Raw genomic sequence first — 17,358 nt, 5'->3', positions numbered from 1 at the left:
TTAAACAGTAATACCTTTGGTCTTGAGATCCGCCTTGGCCTCCTCGATTTGCTGCATCAGTTCAGCGTACTTTTTCGGTTTGTCCTTGAATGTGAGCAGGTCGTAGCCCAGCGTTCCCAACGCGTAGGAGCCAAATGCAACCATGCTCCACCACGGCAGTAGAGGTGCCACCTCTTCTTGGAAACGGGGGCTTGTAGGAATGTGTCCGGTTAGAATAAGGAACCAAACAACGTGGAGCGCGATGAAAAACACGAGGGCCTGCGTGGCTTTTGTCATGATGACAAACTGGATCTAGCCATGAGAGTATATAGTGAATAGTTTATATTTTCAGTCCAATTACCGGGAAAAAAAAATACCGATAAATAGGTTCCATAGTTTTTGTGTTACCGAACCAGGCTGCCTTTAATGTTGGACCGCCCCGCCGTCGTCTTGTACACTTGATGACTGACAGTCCAGACTGGGATGACTTGCTCGACAAGAGCAGAGGGACTGCCGACAGAGCGATGTTCACTCCGTATATTGCGGAGCTGTGCCGCGAGGAGACATTGAGTGATGATATGAAAATGAGACTGTTAGGAAATGCCGTTCGTAATTCTCCGGAGAATCAGGCAATCGTCCTGGATCACAAAGACTTTGTCAATAGTCTTTTGACTCCTTTCGTGCTTCCCTTGACGGTTCTTTATAATCTCTGCGTAGGAAATCCTACGGCTGCTGAGTATATTGCTTCTCAAGAGGAGCCCCTTGTCGCTGCTCTTTCGGAAGAGCGGGGTCCGGGCTGTATGAATCTTCTTGGTGTTTTATTCCAGGAATTGAACGAGTTCCCTTTGAGCTTGAGCAGGCAGCTAGTTCTTGATGGCCAATTGCTCGAAGTGCTAGAGATTGATCCCAAGCTCGCCATGGATGAAGAGCTGATCAAGAAGTTTGATGATGTTTTTGCCATCGCCGTGAGCTATCCTGACCAAGATGCCGCCATTACTGCCATCACAGCAATTACATGCAACGAGAATTTTGGTTTAGAGGCAGCCAAGAATATCCCCTTGACTTCAAGCGTTGTATTTGCCCTGGTTTTAGCAAACCTTACCGGGAAACTCGAGGCTATGGACTCTGTGTTGGTCCACTGGCCGAACGCTATTGACACTATATTGCAAATGTTCTCTGACGATGGTCAGGAAGACGCGAACTTGAATTTTGCCGCTTATTTCCTCCGCAATGTTGCTCGTGACAGCAAGCTGGCCTCTGAGCTGTGGGAAAAAGGTATTTACAAGGTCGTGGAGTACCTCTCCGAAGACGAGGAGGATTGTGAGCTTTTGCTGCAGCTGGCAGGCCACCTTTTAGCTGTTAAATACGACCAGAGAGTCGTTGATCTTCTGTTTGACGAAGAAGCCGACTACAGCCCCGAGCGGGTCTTGGCATTGTCTCGGGCTGCTCAGGGACTTACGAGCCTGGCCAACGTCGAAGAGCACAAAGACACGGCCGAGAAAATTGCCGGCGCACTCACTGATCTTTTGCATCAAACCCCAGCATCTTTACCGCAAACCATGCCGCTGTGGGTCAAAGGATCCAAGGCACTGGCTCAACTGAGCCGCGTCGTGCCGGTTGAAATTGACGAGCTAGAATCCGAGGGCCCCGACAATGAGGCTGTGAGGGCGAATTTCCAAGCTGCGAGAAGCCCAAGTAAAAATCTTACGTCTACTTAGATGATAGTTTCAATCTGACTAGCATACGCCAGCATGCTGCTAATAAGACCCTCTGTAGATGCAACCTGCTCTTCTTCTTCGACTTTTGCAAAGTTCACTCGTCCGTTGCTAACTGTCCAGTCACGAGCTTGAGCAAACTCGGTTAGATCGTCGTCGGATGTGAAAAACAAGAGGTGGCGAGCATTTGCGAACGGCAGCGAAGAATAAGCCTTTTCAGAAGATGCAGCAATCTCGTTTCTAATAGTGGACTGTAGTCCTTGCGTCAAGATAGCAAATTCAGGAGCAGGGAACTGCGATTTCTCGGTCACCGCCTGCCATGCCTTGTCGTAGGCGCCCTCCATGAGCCACCGCTCTAGCTTGACGGGGTACTGCAAGTACTTGTCATTTTCAGCATTCGACAAAGTCTCCAGCTCGGTATGGAACTCGGCAATTTCATTGTTGGTCAAGAGCAGAAGCAGGTGCAGCGCCATAAGCTTGGACTCATTGTCGCTAGCCGCCAGCTTCAACTTTGGATCGTAGAACGGGCGAAGCTGGGCAAACAAGCGATCAATTTCAGCGGCACTTGCCCCAGCGTGAATCTCTACTAAAACCCCCATCTCCAAGAGCTGACGGGCGGCCATGAGGTCCTCCTTACTGAACGCCGACGAGGGCGCCATGAGCCCTTCTTTGGCATACTCTAGCTTGATTTTTGGCAGCAGACCAGCTGCGCCGCGGCAATTTTCTTGTTGGAATAAAGTCACGAACTCGCGAGACAATGTTTGCAAGCTCATTGCCACTCACGTCGATAATTCTAAACTAACCTCCACTGAGCTTGCGTAATCCACATCATTCAAGAGATTTGCCAACACCTCTTTAACACCCCACGGGTGAGCTGGCCCACGAGGCGAGGGTTGCCAGACGACTCAGCGAGAAAAAAACTTTTCGGTCAGGTATAAAAAGTAACATATTTATTAATAGAACAAGACAAAAATAGGAGGAAAAAAATTACCCACTTTCTGAGTCGGAATTCGTTCGAGCCCTGAATGAAAAAACCCAATTTGTATGCGAGCAGGCGCGCCTGCAACATGGGATCTTCACTGGCCGTTGGCTGCGTGTAGTTGTTTTTTTAGGAAACCGATCGGCAAAGGACCATTTTTGTTGAGGTCTCAGGGCGCCCCATAAACTTTGCCATTGTTCTCACCTCACACAAAGGCCATGGCGATAAAACTGCTCTGCAAACCTAAAACTATGGGGCTTACTTTACCTACCCCAGATGTCATTCGATGTCTGCCCTAACCCATATATCAAAAACGTCCGGGCGCGCATAGGTTTCTTTTTACTTCTCTTAGCAGAGGTTCTTCCGATCAGCCGGGCCTCTACCGTTATCATACGCACACTGGTGACCTAGGCCCGAGAATCTGGCTCAAGTCAGGCTTAGGTGTGCTTTCGTGGGCAATAGCAACAATTCTAAGGATCCCTTAACCCACAATTTGGACCCTACATTACTGGTTAACGCTGCATGAATCCGGCTTAGTAGCATAACGTTGGCACCTAGCCATGCAGGAAGGTGCGGAAGTAAATGCCCAACTCCGAGAATGTGAAGCTGATTATGTCTAAAAAAATCATTGTCCAGGTAAATTTGTAAATAGTACGAGTCCCATATTAGAGCTGCAGGCTACATATGTCGAGGCGAACCATAGAACTGTTGTGCCCGAAAACTCCAAATTCCTTAAACTCGCTCCACTAGCCAGCAACTACTCCTAGCTCGATAATTTATCGCTTTTGAACGTAAACTTCAATCCCAGCTCAAGGCTCTCTCAGTACCTTCCTAGCGGGCAAAGATACTGCACACTAGTTGTTGCTTAGTAACTGCGTCTCCCCTCTTAACGCTTTTGCTGCCTTGCCATTAGTGTGGTACCTTGCTGCATAGTTTGGAAAATTTACCCGTTCAGGACTATGGTTGGTATGAGCGAAACCATTCGCATGTCACCATTTGGACAGCCTAAGAGAGCAACCTCAAGCCAAAATAGGGAGAACCCCTCGACTTTACCAGTGCCGGCTGTACCCGGAGTGGAACCCCATTCTTTAGAGGATCTGCAACAAGCGCAAGCTACGTCGCCGTATCTAAAATCCTATCAATTGGACCAAACACCAGAGCCCCAACAAATGGGACCCCCTGCTACAACAGATAGTGAGAATGGCTCGTTAATGGCCGATAATGAGAGTGTCAAGAGCGACTTCCACGACGAGGAAGACATTGAAGACTACACGCAAGGCGGCTATCACCCGGTCGAGATTGGAGAAAGATTCAAAAACGGACGCTATGAGGTGGTTCGAAAATTGGGCTGGGGTCACTTTAGCACCGTTTGGTTAGCAAAAGACCACCATAATAACAAGCGCCATGTTGCTCTCAAAGTCGTCCGCGCTGCTCCACACTATACAGAGACGGCTGACGACGAAATTCGACTTCTAAATCGCATAAACGAAGCAGATCCTAGCCATCCGGGCCGCCGCTTTGTCGTTAGCCTCTACGATTCCTTCCAACATCATGGACCAAACGGCGTACACGTGTGCATGGTGTTTGAGGTTCTGGGCGAGAACCTGCTGAGTTTGGTGAAACGATACAGTCACAAGGGGGTCCCGCCCCAATTAGTGAAGCAGATCACCAAGCAGGTTCTGCTAGGTCTTGACTATCTTCACCGCAAATGCGGAATCATCCATACCGACCTCAAACCGGAAAACGTTTTAATCCAAGTCCAGGATGTCGAGGAGCAATTGAGAGACCTGGAAATCGCAGAGTCTGCGAAACCTGAAATTTCCGAATCTTTCGACAGTGCGGTCAGCTCACCCATGTCTAGCCCCAAAACTGCTCCAGTTACCAGCAAGCTTGACAGCAACCATGTTCCCTCTGATAATCGCCGAGCCGTACGCAAGAGCTCCATCATGTATAGCGAGCCTTTGCCCTATCGTGCCCGTTCGCTACCGTACATCTATGGAAGTCAAGACGAGCAGGAGGAATCGGAAGATAGCTCCAGTGATTTGAGACGGGCGTCTGATTTTGTTTTGAAACCTGCTACCAAAATGCCCTCAACAGAAAGCAGCTACTCATCGAGCTCTAGCACCCCTAAAACCAAAAAACCGTACAACTTGACGGCTGTGGCCACAGCGTCGTCCATGTCCTTGAACAGATCTCCGTCGCCTACGGTTCCTGAAGTAGCCGATACCCCAGGACCCCAGAAGCGCGAGTCGGATTCCATACCAACCGTTGATCGACTGCAGCCTGCACACGAGTTTTCAAACGAATGGGGTGATGAGGAGACCTGCCTGATCACCGTGAAGATTGCTGATCTCGGTAACGCTTGCTGGGTCGACCGGCACTTTACAGATGATATCCAGACGAGGCAATACCGGGCGCCGGAGGTTCTCTTGGGATCTACTTGGGGGGCCAGCGTAGATATTTGGAGTATGGCATGCTTGACATTTGAGCTTATCACCGGCGACTACCTGTTTGAGCCCCAGAATGGGCAGTATTATACAAAGGACGATGACCATATCGCCCAAATTATCGAGCTCCTTGGCCGAATCCCCATCTCGGTGCTGCTCACCGGTCGTAACACCAGCCAACTGTTTAATCGTTACGGCCAGCTGCGCAACATTCATCAGCTTAGAGAATGGGGGCTTTATGACGTTCTTATTGAAAAGTACCATTTCGATGGACGGGATGCAAAGCAGTTGAGTGACTTCTTATTACCCATGCTTTGTTTAAACCCTCGTAATCGCATTGATGCTGGAACTATAGCCAATGATCCCTGGCTTTCGGGAGCGTTGGGACTCGAAAATATTAAGCTTGACCACCAAGCCGGCCCGGAATCCATTCCTGGCTGGACGTCTGAGGTGTCTCACGTCAGTACATAGATTGTTATTTATCCGCGTAATTTATTTTTCGCTACAAACTCGTCCAGCTGGGCTTCGAATCGCTTCACAGCTTCGAGGGCGGGCGACGGCGCAGAACCAAGCCGGGGGTTTTTCTTCAGCACCAGAGGCGGAGCGTCCTCGTCGTCAAAAACGCGAATTTGGCGTTTGGGGCGAGTGGAGACCTGTGGTTTGGGCTGCTCAGTCGCGGCCAGTTCGAAAAATGGCACTTGGACGTCTGCCCGGTCTATGCGCACGGGATGCACGGGTGCTTCCCCGTCCTTTTCGGCATCGTTTATGGCCGCTAGCACGTAGACAGAGTCGCCCACTAGCCGACCAAACGCCGTGCACTGTGCAGCTAATTCCGGGGCCGGACAAGTAGTGAAGATCAGCTGCGACGTTTGTCCGGCGGCGGTGCCGGCACAGCCCACAATGCCTCGGCGATTCATCCTAATCCGCCCGTTGGTTTCCAGCTCAAAAGGCTTGCCATAAATAGTCTCGACGTTCTCAGGGCCCGCCTGAACAAACGTGGACGCAATGCGGTGGAAATAGGCTCCGTCGTACACCCCCGCATGGCACTGGGTGATGAAATTCCGAGCCGCCAGCGGCATCTCCTTGGCCCAGACCTCAATTTCAATGTTGCCAAGTGTCGTGATCAAAGCTACTCGCGCGCTAGGCGTGGGTTCCGACATTTTCCTCCCGGCGGCCTCTCGATCCTTCACGATGCTTCCTTTTCGTGCCGATTACCTAAACCCGACGTCAACGTCATCTTTGGGAGCCTTATTGAACTTACCCTGAAAAATCAGAATCTTCCAACTTGATTCAGTCATGCCTCAAAAGTTAACTGTTGCTTCAAAAGCACCACTTGTGGCTTACCCTGCACTTATTGCGGCCCAGATTGCTGGAGCCGATGTAGATGTTGCTATTGTCGATGCTGCGGACGTCGACGGCGTGCCGGCTACTCTTGATTCAGTCAAGGGCACAGACAAGATTGTCGAGGCCCTGGCTGCCGCACATCCTGCCAACCTCAAGTACGACTCCAAGTGGTTTGATTTGGCGTTCGGTTTGTTTTCCAGCAAGAACTTCAAGGACATTGCCCCCCAGCTCGAGCAGCTCAATGACTTCCTTAACTTCCGCTCCTACCTTTCAGGCTATTCGGCCGGCGTTAACGATGTCCTGATTTGGGGTGTTTTGCGAGCTAACGGTGTTCTTGGTGCGGCCGTCAAATCTGGCACTTATGTCAATATCACTCGCTGGTACAACCACCTCGACCAAAACGTCAAGTTTGGCGGTGCTGTTCAGGACTTCCTCAACAGTGTCCAGGACCTGCGTAAACAGGCCAAGGTCGGCCAAAAGAAAGAGTCCAAAGCCTCCTTCGATATCGATCTCAAGGACGCAATTGACGGCCAGGTCGTCACCCGTTTCCCTCCCGAGCCTAGTGGGTACTTGCACATTGGCCACGCCAAGGCGGCTGTTTTAAACCAATATTTCGCCGAGATGTACCATGGCAAACTTATTATTCGTTTCGATGACACTAACCCGTCGAAGGAGAAGGTCGAGTATACCAATGCCATCCTTAAGGACCTGGAGCTGCTTGGTATCAAGGGCGATCGGATCACGCACTCTTCAGACTACTTTCAGGAGATGTACGACATTGCTGTGCAGATGATCAAGGACGGTAATGCATATGCTGATGACACTCCTCAAGAAAAGATGCGTGAGGAGCGTATGGACGGGATCGCCTCGGTGCGTCGTAACCGCACTGTCGAGGAGAACCTGCAGATCTTTGAGGAGGAGATGAAGAAAGGTACCGAGATTGGTCTCAAACACTGCTTGCGTGCCAAGATCTCAGTCGATGCCAACAACAAGACCCTGCGTGATCCTGTCGTTTACCGCTGTAACTTAACCCCGCACCACCGCACCGGTGACAAGTGGAAGATCTACCCCACCTACGATTTCTGCTGTCCCGTGGTTGATAGTATCGAGGGTGTTACGCATGCGCTGCGTACCATTGAGTACCGCGATCGCAACACACAGTACGAGTGGATGCTCAAGGCTCTCAAACTTCGCCGGGTGCACGTTTGGGACTTTAGCCGAGTCAACTTTGTTCGCACACTGCTCTCTAAGCGCAAGTTACAATGGTTTGTTGACCAGGGCCGCGTCGCTGGCTGGGACGATCCTCGTTTCCCTACCGTTCGTGGTGTCCGTCGCCGGGGCATGAGCGTTGAGGGTCTGCGCAACTTCATTATTGCTCAGGGTCCGTCCAAGAACATTCTTAATCTGGACTGGTCTCTAATTTGGGCAATCAACAAGAAGGTCATTGATCCTATTTCTCCTCGCTACACGGCCATTGAAAACGGCATCGAGTTGACCCTGGAGGATGGCCCGGCCGACGTGGTCCGCGAGACTCGTCCCAAGCACAAAAAGAACGCTGATCTCGGTGACAAGACCATGCTTTTATCCTGCAAGCTTTTGATCGAGCAAGATGACGCAGATACGCTCTCTGAGGGCGAGGAGTTCACTCTTATGGACTGGGGTAACGCCATTGTCACCAAGCTTGTGAGGAAGGACGGCAAGGTCACTGAGATTGCCGCCAAGCTGCATCTCGAGGGTGACTTCCGCAAGACCGAGAAGAAGCTCACGTGGCTGGCCAACACTGACGAGCTCACCCCTGTCGAGATTGTCACTTTCGACCATCTTATCACCAAGGACAAGATCGAGGAGGGCGAGAACTTCGAGGATTACCTGACCCCCGAGACTATCTTCACTTCCCAGTCGGTTGCAGATCTTAATGTTCGCGATCTCAAGGAGGGCGATGTTATCCAATTCGAGCGCAAGGGCTACTTCCGCATCGACAAGGCCTTTGACGGAAAGAAGGCTGTCTTATTCAATGTTCCTGACGGAAAGGTTGTTTCCAAATATGGCGCTAAAAAGAACTAGATAAGATAGACATAATTTAACCAAGAAATCTCCCCCCCGTGTAGCCGGTGGTTTGCCAGCACAACCGTTCATGTGCCATTCTGCGGAGAGCCGAGTTGGTTTGCTGACAATGCCTCGAAAGCCAGATCCTATCGCTCTTGGGCGTCGACTTATTCGCGGCCATATGTACTGGTTACTGGTAGCCAGCAAGGTTCTGTCGCTTCTCCCGTATTGCCTGACCGTAGCCGAGTATTTATTGCTGGCGGAACCTTGTTTTCAGCAGCACAACCTCGCACCGTGTCGAACGTCAGCTCTCTACCCGGCGGTTTGGTGCATGGCGAGCGGCTACATGGCATATTTGAGTTTAGATGGGTTGATTGTGCGCTGGATCGTTACATACTCCCAAATTGCCGCGACTGTCCGCATGGTGTCCTGTGTTTTACTGAACTACTTGTTTATTCAGTCGTTTTCCCGCTTCGGCACCAGCGACATCCAGGCCCTGCAGATTTGGGTGTTTATCACCTGTGTGCTCACTGTGTCATATATTCTGCAGAGCTTTATTGCGTCTAATATGGCGGCAAACACCAAGGAGCGCACGTTAAACCTGTTCCACACCGCGGTCTATGCGGTGATTCCTATTGGACTGGCATCCTTTTTCACGATGATTGGCATGATAAGGACAGTGATGATGCTACAATATCAATTAAATAAAGTGTGAAATGCATTCCCCCTATTTATGATACCTTCGTAGAAGTAAATATCGCACTGCGATCTCGGTGAGAGACACGAGAATTGAAAGAATAATAAGCACAATAATAATCACCGTGATTCGGTCCATGTTGAATTCAGCAACCGAGTCGGCAAGGATTTGCGTCATCTCTAAGAACACGCTACATCGCTCATTCAGCACCAGGATCCGGGGGTCAATTTCCAGGTACTCGCGGAGGGCTGCGTACACAGGGGCCAGCGACGGCTCGCTCTCCCAGAAAATGTCCGGTGTGTCAAGCACATTAGAGCTCAAATTGACGTCAACCCGCAATTTGAATAGCGTGCCGTAGATTCGCAAAACTTGTTCACGTTTAATGCCCAGTTCGCCGGTGAGCGCCAGTGTTTTTGGAACCGCCTTGACATCCCGCATTTTAGCTTGCATTCGCTCTTCAAATCCACTTAGCTTGGTGGACTGAGCAATAGCATGGGTCATTGCCAGCTTGATCATATGGCTATTGTTTGTGAGGGTGATCATGTCGTTGAATATTCGCGGGCGTGATTCTTTGACAGCGTATGTGAAATGGAACTCTTCCGTTTCAACGTCGTCCACATCCATTGGTCTTACAGCTAGGGCACGGCTCTGCAGAATAAGATCAGCGAGGATGGCTTTTTCTTGAGATTCGGTGAAATTCCAAAATACTACGACCCCGTAGTTCAAAACAAACATGGCCGCGTGGGTAAGATACCTCGAAACCTTGGACTCTTCTTGCTGTTTTCTGATTTGCTCACTCTGTTCGGTATCTTTACGGTGGTGTGATTGGCGGCCAAAGCTAGGCGGTGATTTGCCTCGGGGGCTAAAGTCTTGTGGTTCACTGGGGTCGAAGTCGTCATTTTGTTCTCCCGAATGGCCGGCGGGCTGATTGGACTCCAGTTCGCTAAAGTACTCATAATGGTGGTCACCCTGCTCACTTATATCGATCAATCGTTCCATTGTGCGATTGTCACCCAGCGAACTTTGGACACGTGCCAGAACGCCGTTCCCTGGCAAAAGCGGTAGCAAATAATCAACAAACAACGCCTCGTCATACATTCGAATGCGAGCCGAATGGTTTCTTCGCAAATAATCAGCGGTTTCTTTCAGCTTAAATAAATCTGCCACCAAGTAAGACGTTACCCGCGGGTACTGGCCAGCCCGCTCCTCGCGGGACAATTGTTCTGCAGACGTAAGACCCACTCTGTGCCCCAAAGTGGGATCGGAGCCGTCCGCCTTCTCGTCTCTGTACTCCTCCTCGGGAATTAAAACCAGTCGCTGCGACATTTTAGACGTCCGCGTGGGCATTGGCTGGTTCATCGTCGGCACTCTCAGTTTGGGGCCCAACCGCCGGGCTAGCGCTGACGGAACCTCGCTGGTGCCCGAAAGAACTCTGTCGACAGAGACGTTGCCCAGCTTTCGCACAAATGGCGCAGACCTCCCAGGCGGATTGTTTCGCGCATCCGTGACTAGAATAGACGGACTCCGCTTCGAGGTTGGGGTGTTGCGATCCATGGACGGATTACACACCCAGGCGGCAAGAAGCCCCCAGTCATAAAGGGATCTTGTGCTTAGGTAAAACGACGCGACACCCTCAACCACCCGTACGTTTAGGTCGAGAGATAATATTTGAACATGCACCGGCGGCTACCTTCAGCGTCAGTGCTTCGACAGAAGCGCAACCAAAAGCGGAATGTGCGCTTCAATGTGATGGTTGCAGGCAGCGGTGGGTGTGGAAAAACCACCCTGATCAACACCCTTTGTGGACGCGAGATTGCCAGCACGACCGACTGGCTTGATGATGACCCTAATAACGCGCACCGGGACAGGCCCATTCGCCTCAGAACCTATACTGAGGAGTTGAACGATCCGGACGTGGGTAATATCACTTTGAGCTTTATTGAGACCAGCGGTCTCGGTGAGAGTAAGGACAGTTCGGGAGCTTTGCGAGAGGCCCTGGAGTTCATTGAACAGCAGTTTGATGACGTGCTTGCTGAGGAGTCCCGCATCAAGCGTAATCCCCGTTTTATTGACCACAGGCTACACACCTTAGTCTATATGATTGAGCCCACTGGTCACGGTCTTCGCGAGTTGGACGTAGAGTTTATGCGAATGGTTGGGTCTCGGGTTAACGTGATTCCCGTGCTGGCGAAGGCTGACACGCTGACCAGAGGTGAAATCCTTTTGAATAAACGACTTGTTCGTGAGGACATTGCCAGATACTCCATCCCAATCTACCAGTTCACAAGCCTTGACGAGGAAGAGGAAGAAGATGGAGCCGATCCGAACGCGTCTTACGATGCGCTGCTTAACGTGCAAGAGTCGGTTCCTTTCTCGGTCATTGGCACAAACTCTTTTGTTCCCGGTGAAGACGGCCGGCCCGTCCTCATTCGCCAGTACCCGTGGGGTAGCGTTAACGTCGAGGATCCTAACAACAGTGACCTTGCGCTGTTGCGTGATTTGCTGCTTTATTCTCACATGAACGACTTGAAGGAGAGCACATATGACGTACTGTACGAGTCCTATCGTACGCAGCGTTTGTCTGTCCAGAACCAGGGCGACGATGCCAACGGCAGTGGACTTAATCTGCCTGCTTTGCCGCCTACCGACGCGTCGAGTCCGAGTTATCTTGCCCGCGAAGAACAGCTACGTCTGGAGGAAGAGCGGCTACAAAAGCACGAAATGTCGTTGCAAACCGAGCTTGAGCAGCGACGCAGCGAACTTCAGAGGCGTGAGCAAGAACTACGGGAACTCGAAGAGAGATTGCGTCGTGAGGCCGAGTCGATCAACTCTCCGGCCTTATCGGATATGCCCAAGTTTTGACTGCGTAATGTAACACAAACAACCGAAAACAACACAATTGTAAGAGCAGACTAATCCGTATTGTTTATCTATTTCTTGGAATAATCGTAGAAACCACGGCCGGACTTGACGCCATAGTATCCAGCATCGACCATCTTGGCCAACAGCACGGAGGGGCGGTACTTGGAGTCGCCGAGGTCGTTGTGCAGAACCTTCATGATGGCAAGACAAGTGTCAAGGCCGATAAAGTCAGCAAGGGCAAGCGGACCCATGGGCATGGCGCAGCCGTTCTTCATAATGCTGTCGATATCCTCAGGTTGGCCAACACCGGTCTCATAGGCAATGATTGCCTCGTTGATGTAGGGCATAAGAATACGGTTAGCAAGGAAGCCCGGGACGTCATTGGAAGTGCTGGTGATCTTGTTCAAGGACTGGACAAATGCATTGGTAGTAGCAAGAGTAGCGTCGGAGGTCTGCAAACCGCGAATGATCTCCACACCGGGTTGGACGGGAACAGGGTTCATAAAGTGGATACCAATAACCCGGTCCTCGGCACCTTTGGCAGCGGCAGCAATCTTGCTGATAGAGATCGAGGATGTGTTTGTGCCGAGAATTGTGTTTTGGGGAGCAATTTTAGCCAGATTCTCGAAAATCTTGAGCTTGAGATCGAGAATTTCCGGAACGGCCTCAATGACAATATCGGTCTGGCCAACAACACCCTCAACATCCTGAGACAAAGAGATACGGCCCTTGATCGCCTTGGCGTCCTCTTCGGTCAACTTTTTTTTCGAGACGTTTTTCGCCAGCAGCTTGTCGACAAACGCAGAGCCGCGGTCCAAGGACTGGGTGCTGTTGTCGATCAAAGTGACGGGAACTTTGGCGTTGGCAGCCGCAACATAGGCAATGCCAACGCCCATCTGACCAGCACCAATGACCGTCAAAGACTTGGGGAGACCTGTAGAGTACAATCGACGCAAGTACATGATTGAGAAATGGGACGAATCAAAATACGCACCCCGCAGCTTTATATAATACCTCCTCGGAAAAGGAAGGTGGAGACAATATACAACAAGTTTGAAAAATAATCTATCAATCGGAAAGGTAGTTGTTTGAAGTGTCTGTTTTAGGTGCTTTGGATAGTTTGCCTGGGTCCGGCCAGCGGCTTCTTCAGCTTAGGGGTGTCCTGCAAAAAGGAGGCCCCCGAGCCTGCTTGCTCACATTTAAATCACCGTACTTCAAGCTAATTCAGTCCCTAAATTTCAAACTATCCAAATTATTGCAGCCACTGCACCAGTTTAAATCATCATGGCCCTAGCCCTCCCAAGCCTCTGTCTTGCCACTTCCTATTGATGGACACCAGTAAAGTACAGCTGCTTTACTGCAAATCAAAAGTCTATATACATCCTTCAAAATCGTCCAAGGACAACATTGCTGGCTATTTAGCACTTATCAGGCCAGACGGTGCTTCAGATCTAGACATTCTTCTCAGCTGGGTCCCTGAATATCTCATTCGGCAGTCCAAAGATGACTTTGACAACTATGTGCAGGTAGATCTTGATCCTGAATCGGGCGCAATCTCCGAAACAAGCAGGGTGATGGTTTCCCCACCGCCATTGAATGCTCGCAGCTCTCATGCCTTCTCAATTGCAGTCAAAGACCTGTTTTCTATCCAGGTCCGCCAGCCCTCTCTAGGCTGGTGGTGGGGCTCTTTGCTTTTCTACACGCGAACCCAGGTGACGCTACCAGCACTGTTTTTCCACGATTTGGAGTCTGAGAGTACAGTCAACGAGCAAAAGCGGAATTGTGAGAGTTTCGAGCCATTCTCGGACTCTGGCGATCTGTATTGGGGCGGCCAATCGTTTTTGAAAGAACTCAGAAAGTACGTAAAGCTGGTGGACGCGACTGTCGAAAGAGGTCTACTGCTAGTAAACCCTGATGTGGCAGACAAGTTGTCGTTTTCACCGGCCGCCGCTAAGCTGGTCACTCCTCAACCTGGAGACGACAATATCGCGAAACTCTCAAAAGCATGGGAAGACGCGAAATGGGGTCTAATGGAGAAGCTGGCCGCTGTGACAAGGTTTAGTCGTAAGGCCGGCCAGCAGGTTTTGGATCGCACTCCGGCCAATGTTAAAGCCATGCTAAAAGTCCCCGAGGTCGAGCAATTGAGCAATGATTTCGACAGTGCTCGAATCTATTTGGCTGAGTGGGCACTGGGAATTGCTGAAAACTCTGATCCTCGTTACGATGTGGTTTGGATGGATAGCTACGACGATCTCATTTCGAGTATAGGCGCTACAGATGAAGAGTACGACGTCATAAGCCTGGCTGCCTCAGTAGAGAGACGCAATCCTGTCACTTTAGAAGAATGGAACTCGTTCTTTGACCTGTCAGGCAGATTGTGTATCACTCAAACCGAGGTTCTTGATCGTATTTTCCATGGTGGACTCGAACCAAGTGCCCGAACTGAGGGTTGGCTCTTTTTGCTCGGCGTGTATCCATGGGATAGTAATGCAATTGAGCGGCATTCTATTACCTCTGAAAAGCGCAACGAATACTATCGTTTGAAACGCCATTGGTGGGACGATACTGAGCGTCAGAACAATGATGAGTTCTGGAAAGATCAAAAACACAGAATCGAGAAAGACGTGCTAAGAACTGACCGCCAGCTTGAAATCTTCGGTCAAAGCGATATTCCCCATCCAGATCCCGACAGCAGGTTTGCCAGTCAGGGTGCAAACCCGCATTTGGAACAGATGAAAGATATGCTCATCACTTATAATGAGTACAACGAAAACCTAGGTTACATTCAGGGTATGTCTGATCTTCTCTCTCCTCTCTACGTCGTTCTTCAAGATGATGCTCTTGCGTTCTGGGCGTTCTGCCAGTTTATGCGCCGGATGGAGCGCAACTTTCTCCGGGATCAATCCGGAATGCACGATCAGCTCAAAACCTTGGAGAGCCTTGTTCGCTTCATGCTCCCGCAGTTATTCGAGCATCTCGAAAAGGCTGAAAGTACCCACTTTTTCTTCTTTTTCCGCATGCTGCTAGTCTGGTACAAGCGAGAATTTGAATGGGATGCTGTTCTTAGGTTATGGGAAGTGCTCTGGACTGATTTTTACTCTTCTCAATTCCACTTATTCTTGGCACTGGCTATTCTTGATCTCAACAAAGAGGTCATCATGGCCCAACTGCATCACTTTGATGAGGTTCTCAAGTACATCAACGAGCTCGGTCAATCTCTGGATATAGATGTGGTTCTTATGCGTGCGGAGCAACTGTTCCAGAGGTTTTCGAATACGATTGACTTGATTGATCGTCGTCGCAAAGATGGCCAGCATGCTGTGCTTCCCAGTGTTCCTGATTCCCTCAGGCAATTGCGCGATCGCAAGATCGTGGAAGTTCGGGAGTCTGCTCGCCCTGAAGGTGCGACTGGTGGTTAAACTTGAGATATAACTTAATTTATTTCGTACACTTGATATGTTTAACTTGTTTTTTGTTTTTGTTTTTGCTTTTGTTTTGTTTTTATTCGGTGGGTAGGCTGGTTGGACGGTTTCTCTCTCAGTGAGTTTTCTGCCGTTTCGAAACCTGTTCCTTGGATTGATCCTCTTGACCAACAGCCGCGGCTGCTGCAACAGCGGCTGCTGCCGCTGCGGTTGGGTGGCCCGATCCCAGGCTAGCACCGTGCGAGCTCATATAGTTCTGTACCTGAGCAACCGAGGCGCGGTGACGATCTTCTTCACCCTCAAACAGCTGTTTGTACGAGAACTGGCTCTCTCCACCCTGCCTATTACGTTCGACTTCACGACACACCTTCAAAGTGCTTTGCAGAATATTGTTGTAAGCATCAATGAATGGATATAGTGTTTGGTTGTGGCCAGCACGATCCGTTAAAGAAGAAATTTCGACCCGCAGAGCATCAATGAGATTAGCAGTAGTGGACTGTTGATTACCGTCATTATTAGAAGCCAAACCCGCCGTAGCATCCCGCAAATGCTCGCTAATGAAGCGATCTGGGTCATCTACGTCCAGAGTTCTGCCAATGAACGTAGAAGTGTCGAAATCATCTTCAGGTCCTAAAGCTGAGGTTGTAGTGTCAAGCATATCGAAATCGTTGGTATTCAATGTTGAAGTCTCATGCTTGAGCTCCAGGACACGGCGATTGAAAGCAGCCTTGTCGGCTTCGGGAATAGGGCCTTCTGCCCATTTGTCTTTTTTGGTTTCATCAAAGTGACCAGACGAATCGAGTTTATAAAGGCGACGGTATGTGACCACCTGCTGGAACTTGCCATCGGAGGCAGCCGGGTGCTTATCTTCGCCGTCCGAGTTATCAGCTTCAGCATTGTTGCTGGCAAGGTCGTCTTTTGATTCAGAGCGAGAAACGGATTTCACCTCTTTAATAGAATATGATTTGCGGACTTCACGTAGTTTATGCTTGAGCATTTCACGTTTGCGAGTCCCTTTGTATGCAGTGTAGATATAGCCGACTGCATTCTCGGTCAAGCTCACCATCCAATGACGGAACATTTTTTCTTCTGCCTCAGAGTACCGCACTCGGCGAGAGCTCTGGCGAACATTACTTGAAGAAGGAGCATTTGTTCGCACTGGTGGTTGCGATGAATCGTTGAGACGACGCACGATACGCTCTTCTACGCGTTCATACCAATCCTTGTTCATCAGATAGCGCTGGCGTTCTAGATCCTGGTGAGTATGATGTTTGTTGAGCGTTTTGAGTTTGTTGGTGATCTTTTTCGTCAGTTCCTCGGGACCAAGCACTGAAACATACGTCCATTTCTCATCGCGAAACACCCGGTCGATGGTTGTGGCCATTGCCGCATAGGTGCAGCGGGTGCCAATACGACCCATTACACGCAGAAACAGGGTGCGGTCTGAATTGTCGAAAATGCGAGCGTTAATGAGCTCTACTTGGTCTGACATAGGCCGAACGGACTCCGAGGGTTCTAGGGACTCTGATCGGTCAGTTTGGGCCCCGCCATGGTCGCTCGACAGAGACACGTCGTAGCTGTCGTTCAAAGAGCTTCCTGAGTTAAGGTATCGCATACTTTTAGTGCCTTTTTGGTATTATTTGCCGGCAAACCAAAAGGGGGGGTTGGAGGGTTGCTGGTGGGGGCGTTAGGCGGTGGATCCAAGGGGTGAATGGGTTGATAAGGGTGCTGAGCTAAAACTTTTTTTGTCCTGTAATCCCCCCTGCTCGTGGACGGCCCGGCGATGTGTTTGCTGAATAAGCGGCTTGGTAGATTCTGACAGGGTAACCCTGCTGAAAGTCAGACTAATTAGGGTAATTTACTTGCA

The 17,358-nt window shown here is 50.2% G+C and overlaps 12 protein-coding genes across 12 annotated transcripts; 6 read left to right on the top strand and 6 right to left on the bottom strand.

Annotated features, from left to right (window-relative positions):
* B9G98_00990 (Dolichol-phosphate mannosyltransferase subunit 3) lies at positions 1 to 276 on the bottom strand (the record flags this gene model as incomplete). The annotated part of the gene is made up of 1 exon (XM_024807548.1): positions 1 to 276. One exon carries the CDS (start codon positions 274 to 276, stop codon positions 1 to 3), a length of 276 nt encoding a protein of 91 aa, XP_024663316.1.
* A 164-nt stretch (positions 277 to 440) lies between these two features.
* On the top strand, positions 441 to 1,697 carry B9G98_00989 (hypothetical protein; the record flags this gene model as incomplete). The annotated part of the gene is made up of 1 exon (XM_024807547.1): positions 441 to 1,697. The coding sequence occupies one exon, from the start codon at positions 441 to 443 to the stop codon at positions 1,695 to 1,697; it is 1,257 nt and encodes a 418-aa protein (XP_024663315.1).
* On the bottom strand, positions 1,694 to 2,467 carry B9G98_00988 (26S proteasome regulatory subunit RPN12; the record flags this gene model as incomplete). Its single annotated transcript, XM_024807546.1, has 1 exon — positions 1,694 to 2,467. The coding sequence occupies one exon, from the start codon at positions 2,465 to 2,467 to the stop codon at positions 1,694 to 1,696; it is 774 nt and encodes a 257-aa protein (XP_024663314.1).
* Positions 2,468 to 3,632: 1,165 nt separating this feature from the next.
* B9G98_00987 (SRSF protein kinase 3) lies at positions 3,633 to 5,591 on the top strand (the record flags this gene model as incomplete). Its single annotated transcript, XM_024807545.1, has 1 exon — positions 3,633 to 5,591. The coding sequence occupies one exon, from the start codon at positions 3,633 to 3,635 to the stop codon at positions 5,589 to 5,591; it is 1,959 nt and encodes a 652-aa protein (XP_024663313.1).
* An 8-nt stretch (positions 5,592 to 5,599) lies between these two features.
* Positions 5,600 to 6,280, bottom strand: B9G98_00986 (Peptidylprolyl isomerase cyp7; the record flags this gene model as incomplete). Its single annotated transcript, XM_024807544.1, has 1 exon — positions 5,600 to 6,280. One exon carries the CDS (start codon positions 6,278 to 6,280, stop codon positions 5,600 to 5,602), a length of 681 nt encoding a protein of 226 aa, XP_024663312.1.
* A 136-nt stretch (positions 6,281 to 6,416) lies between these two features.
* B9G98_00985 (Glutamate--tRNA ligase, cytoplasmic) lies at positions 6,417 to 8,528 on the top strand (the record flags this gene model as incomplete). Its single annotated transcript, XM_024807543.1, has 1 exon — positions 6,417 to 8,528. The coding sequence occupies one exon, from the start codon at positions 6,417 to 6,419 to the stop codon at positions 8,526 to 8,528; it is 2,112 nt and encodes a 703-aa protein (XP_024663311.1).
* A 109-nt stretch (positions 8,529 to 8,637) lies between these two features.
* On the top strand, positions 8,638 to 9,225 carry B9G98_00984 (N-glycosylation protein eos1; the record flags this gene model as incomplete). The annotated part of the gene is made up of 1 exon (XM_024807542.1): positions 8,638 to 9,225. The coding sequence occupies one exon, from the start codon at positions 8,638 to 8,640 to the stop codon at positions 9,223 to 9,225; it is 588 nt and encodes a 195-aa protein (XP_024663310.1).
* A 12-nt stretch (positions 9,226 to 9,237) lies between these two features.
* On the bottom strand, positions 9,238 to 10,761 carry B9G98_00983 (Sporulation protein RMD8; the record flags this gene model as incomplete). The annotated part of the gene is made up of 1 exon (XM_024807541.1): positions 9,238 to 10,761. The coding sequence occupies one exon, from the start codon at positions 10,759 to 10,761 to the stop codon at positions 9,238 to 9,240; it is 1,524 nt and encodes a 507-aa protein (XP_024663309.1).
* A 120-nt stretch (positions 10,762 to 10,881) lies between these two features.
* B9G98_00982 (Cell division control protein 11) lies at positions 10,882 to 12,069 on the top strand (the record flags this gene model as incomplete). The annotated part of the gene is made up of 1 exon (XM_024807540.1): positions 10,882 to 12,069. The coding sequence occupies one exon, from the start codon at positions 10,882 to 10,884 to the stop codon at positions 12,067 to 12,069; it is 1,188 nt and encodes a 395-aa protein (XP_024663308.1).
* A 68-nt stretch (positions 12,070 to 12,137) lies between these two features.
* Positions 12,138 to 13,031, bottom strand: B9G98_00981 (putative 3-hydroxybutyryl-CoA dehydrogenase; the record flags this gene model as incomplete). The annotated part of the gene is made up of 1 exon (XM_024807539.1): positions 12,138 to 13,031. One exon carries the CDS (start codon positions 13,029 to 13,031, stop codon positions 12,138 to 12,140), a length of 894 nt encoding a protein of 297 aa, XP_024663307.1.
* Positions 13,032 to 13,397: 366 nt separating this feature from the next.
* B9G98_00980 (GTPase-activating protein GYP7) lies at positions 13,398 to 15,488 on the top strand (the record flags this gene model as incomplete). The annotated part of the gene is made up of 1 exon (XM_024807538.1): positions 13,398 to 15,488. The coding sequence occupies one exon, from the start codon at positions 13,398 to 13,400 to the stop codon at positions 15,486 to 15,488; it is 2,091 nt and encodes a 696-aa protein (XP_024663306.1).
* A 118-nt stretch (positions 15,489 to 15,606) lies between these two features.
* On the bottom strand, positions 15,607 to 17,106 carry B9G98_00979 (hypothetical protein; the record flags this gene model as incomplete). Its single annotated transcript, XM_024807537.1, has 1 exon — positions 15,607 to 17,106. The coding sequence occupies one exon, from the start codon at positions 17,104 to 17,106 to the stop codon at positions 15,607 to 15,609; it is 1,500 nt and encodes a 499-aa protein (XP_024663305.1).
* Positions 17,107 to 17,358: the final 252 nt, after the last annotated feature.

The sequence above is a fragment of the Wickerhamiella sorbophila genome (assembly GCF_002251995.1).
Source record: "Wickerhamiella sorbophila strain DS02 chromosome Unknown contig1, whole genome shotgun sequence".
Classification (NCBI taxonomy): Eukaryota; Fungi; Ascomycota; class Dipodascomycetes; order Dipodascales; family Trichomonascaceae; genus Wickerhamiella; species Wickerhamiella sorbophila.
The sequence above is the reverse complement of the archived record's forward strand: the minus strand, read 5'-3'. Positions and strand labels throughout refer to the sequence as shown.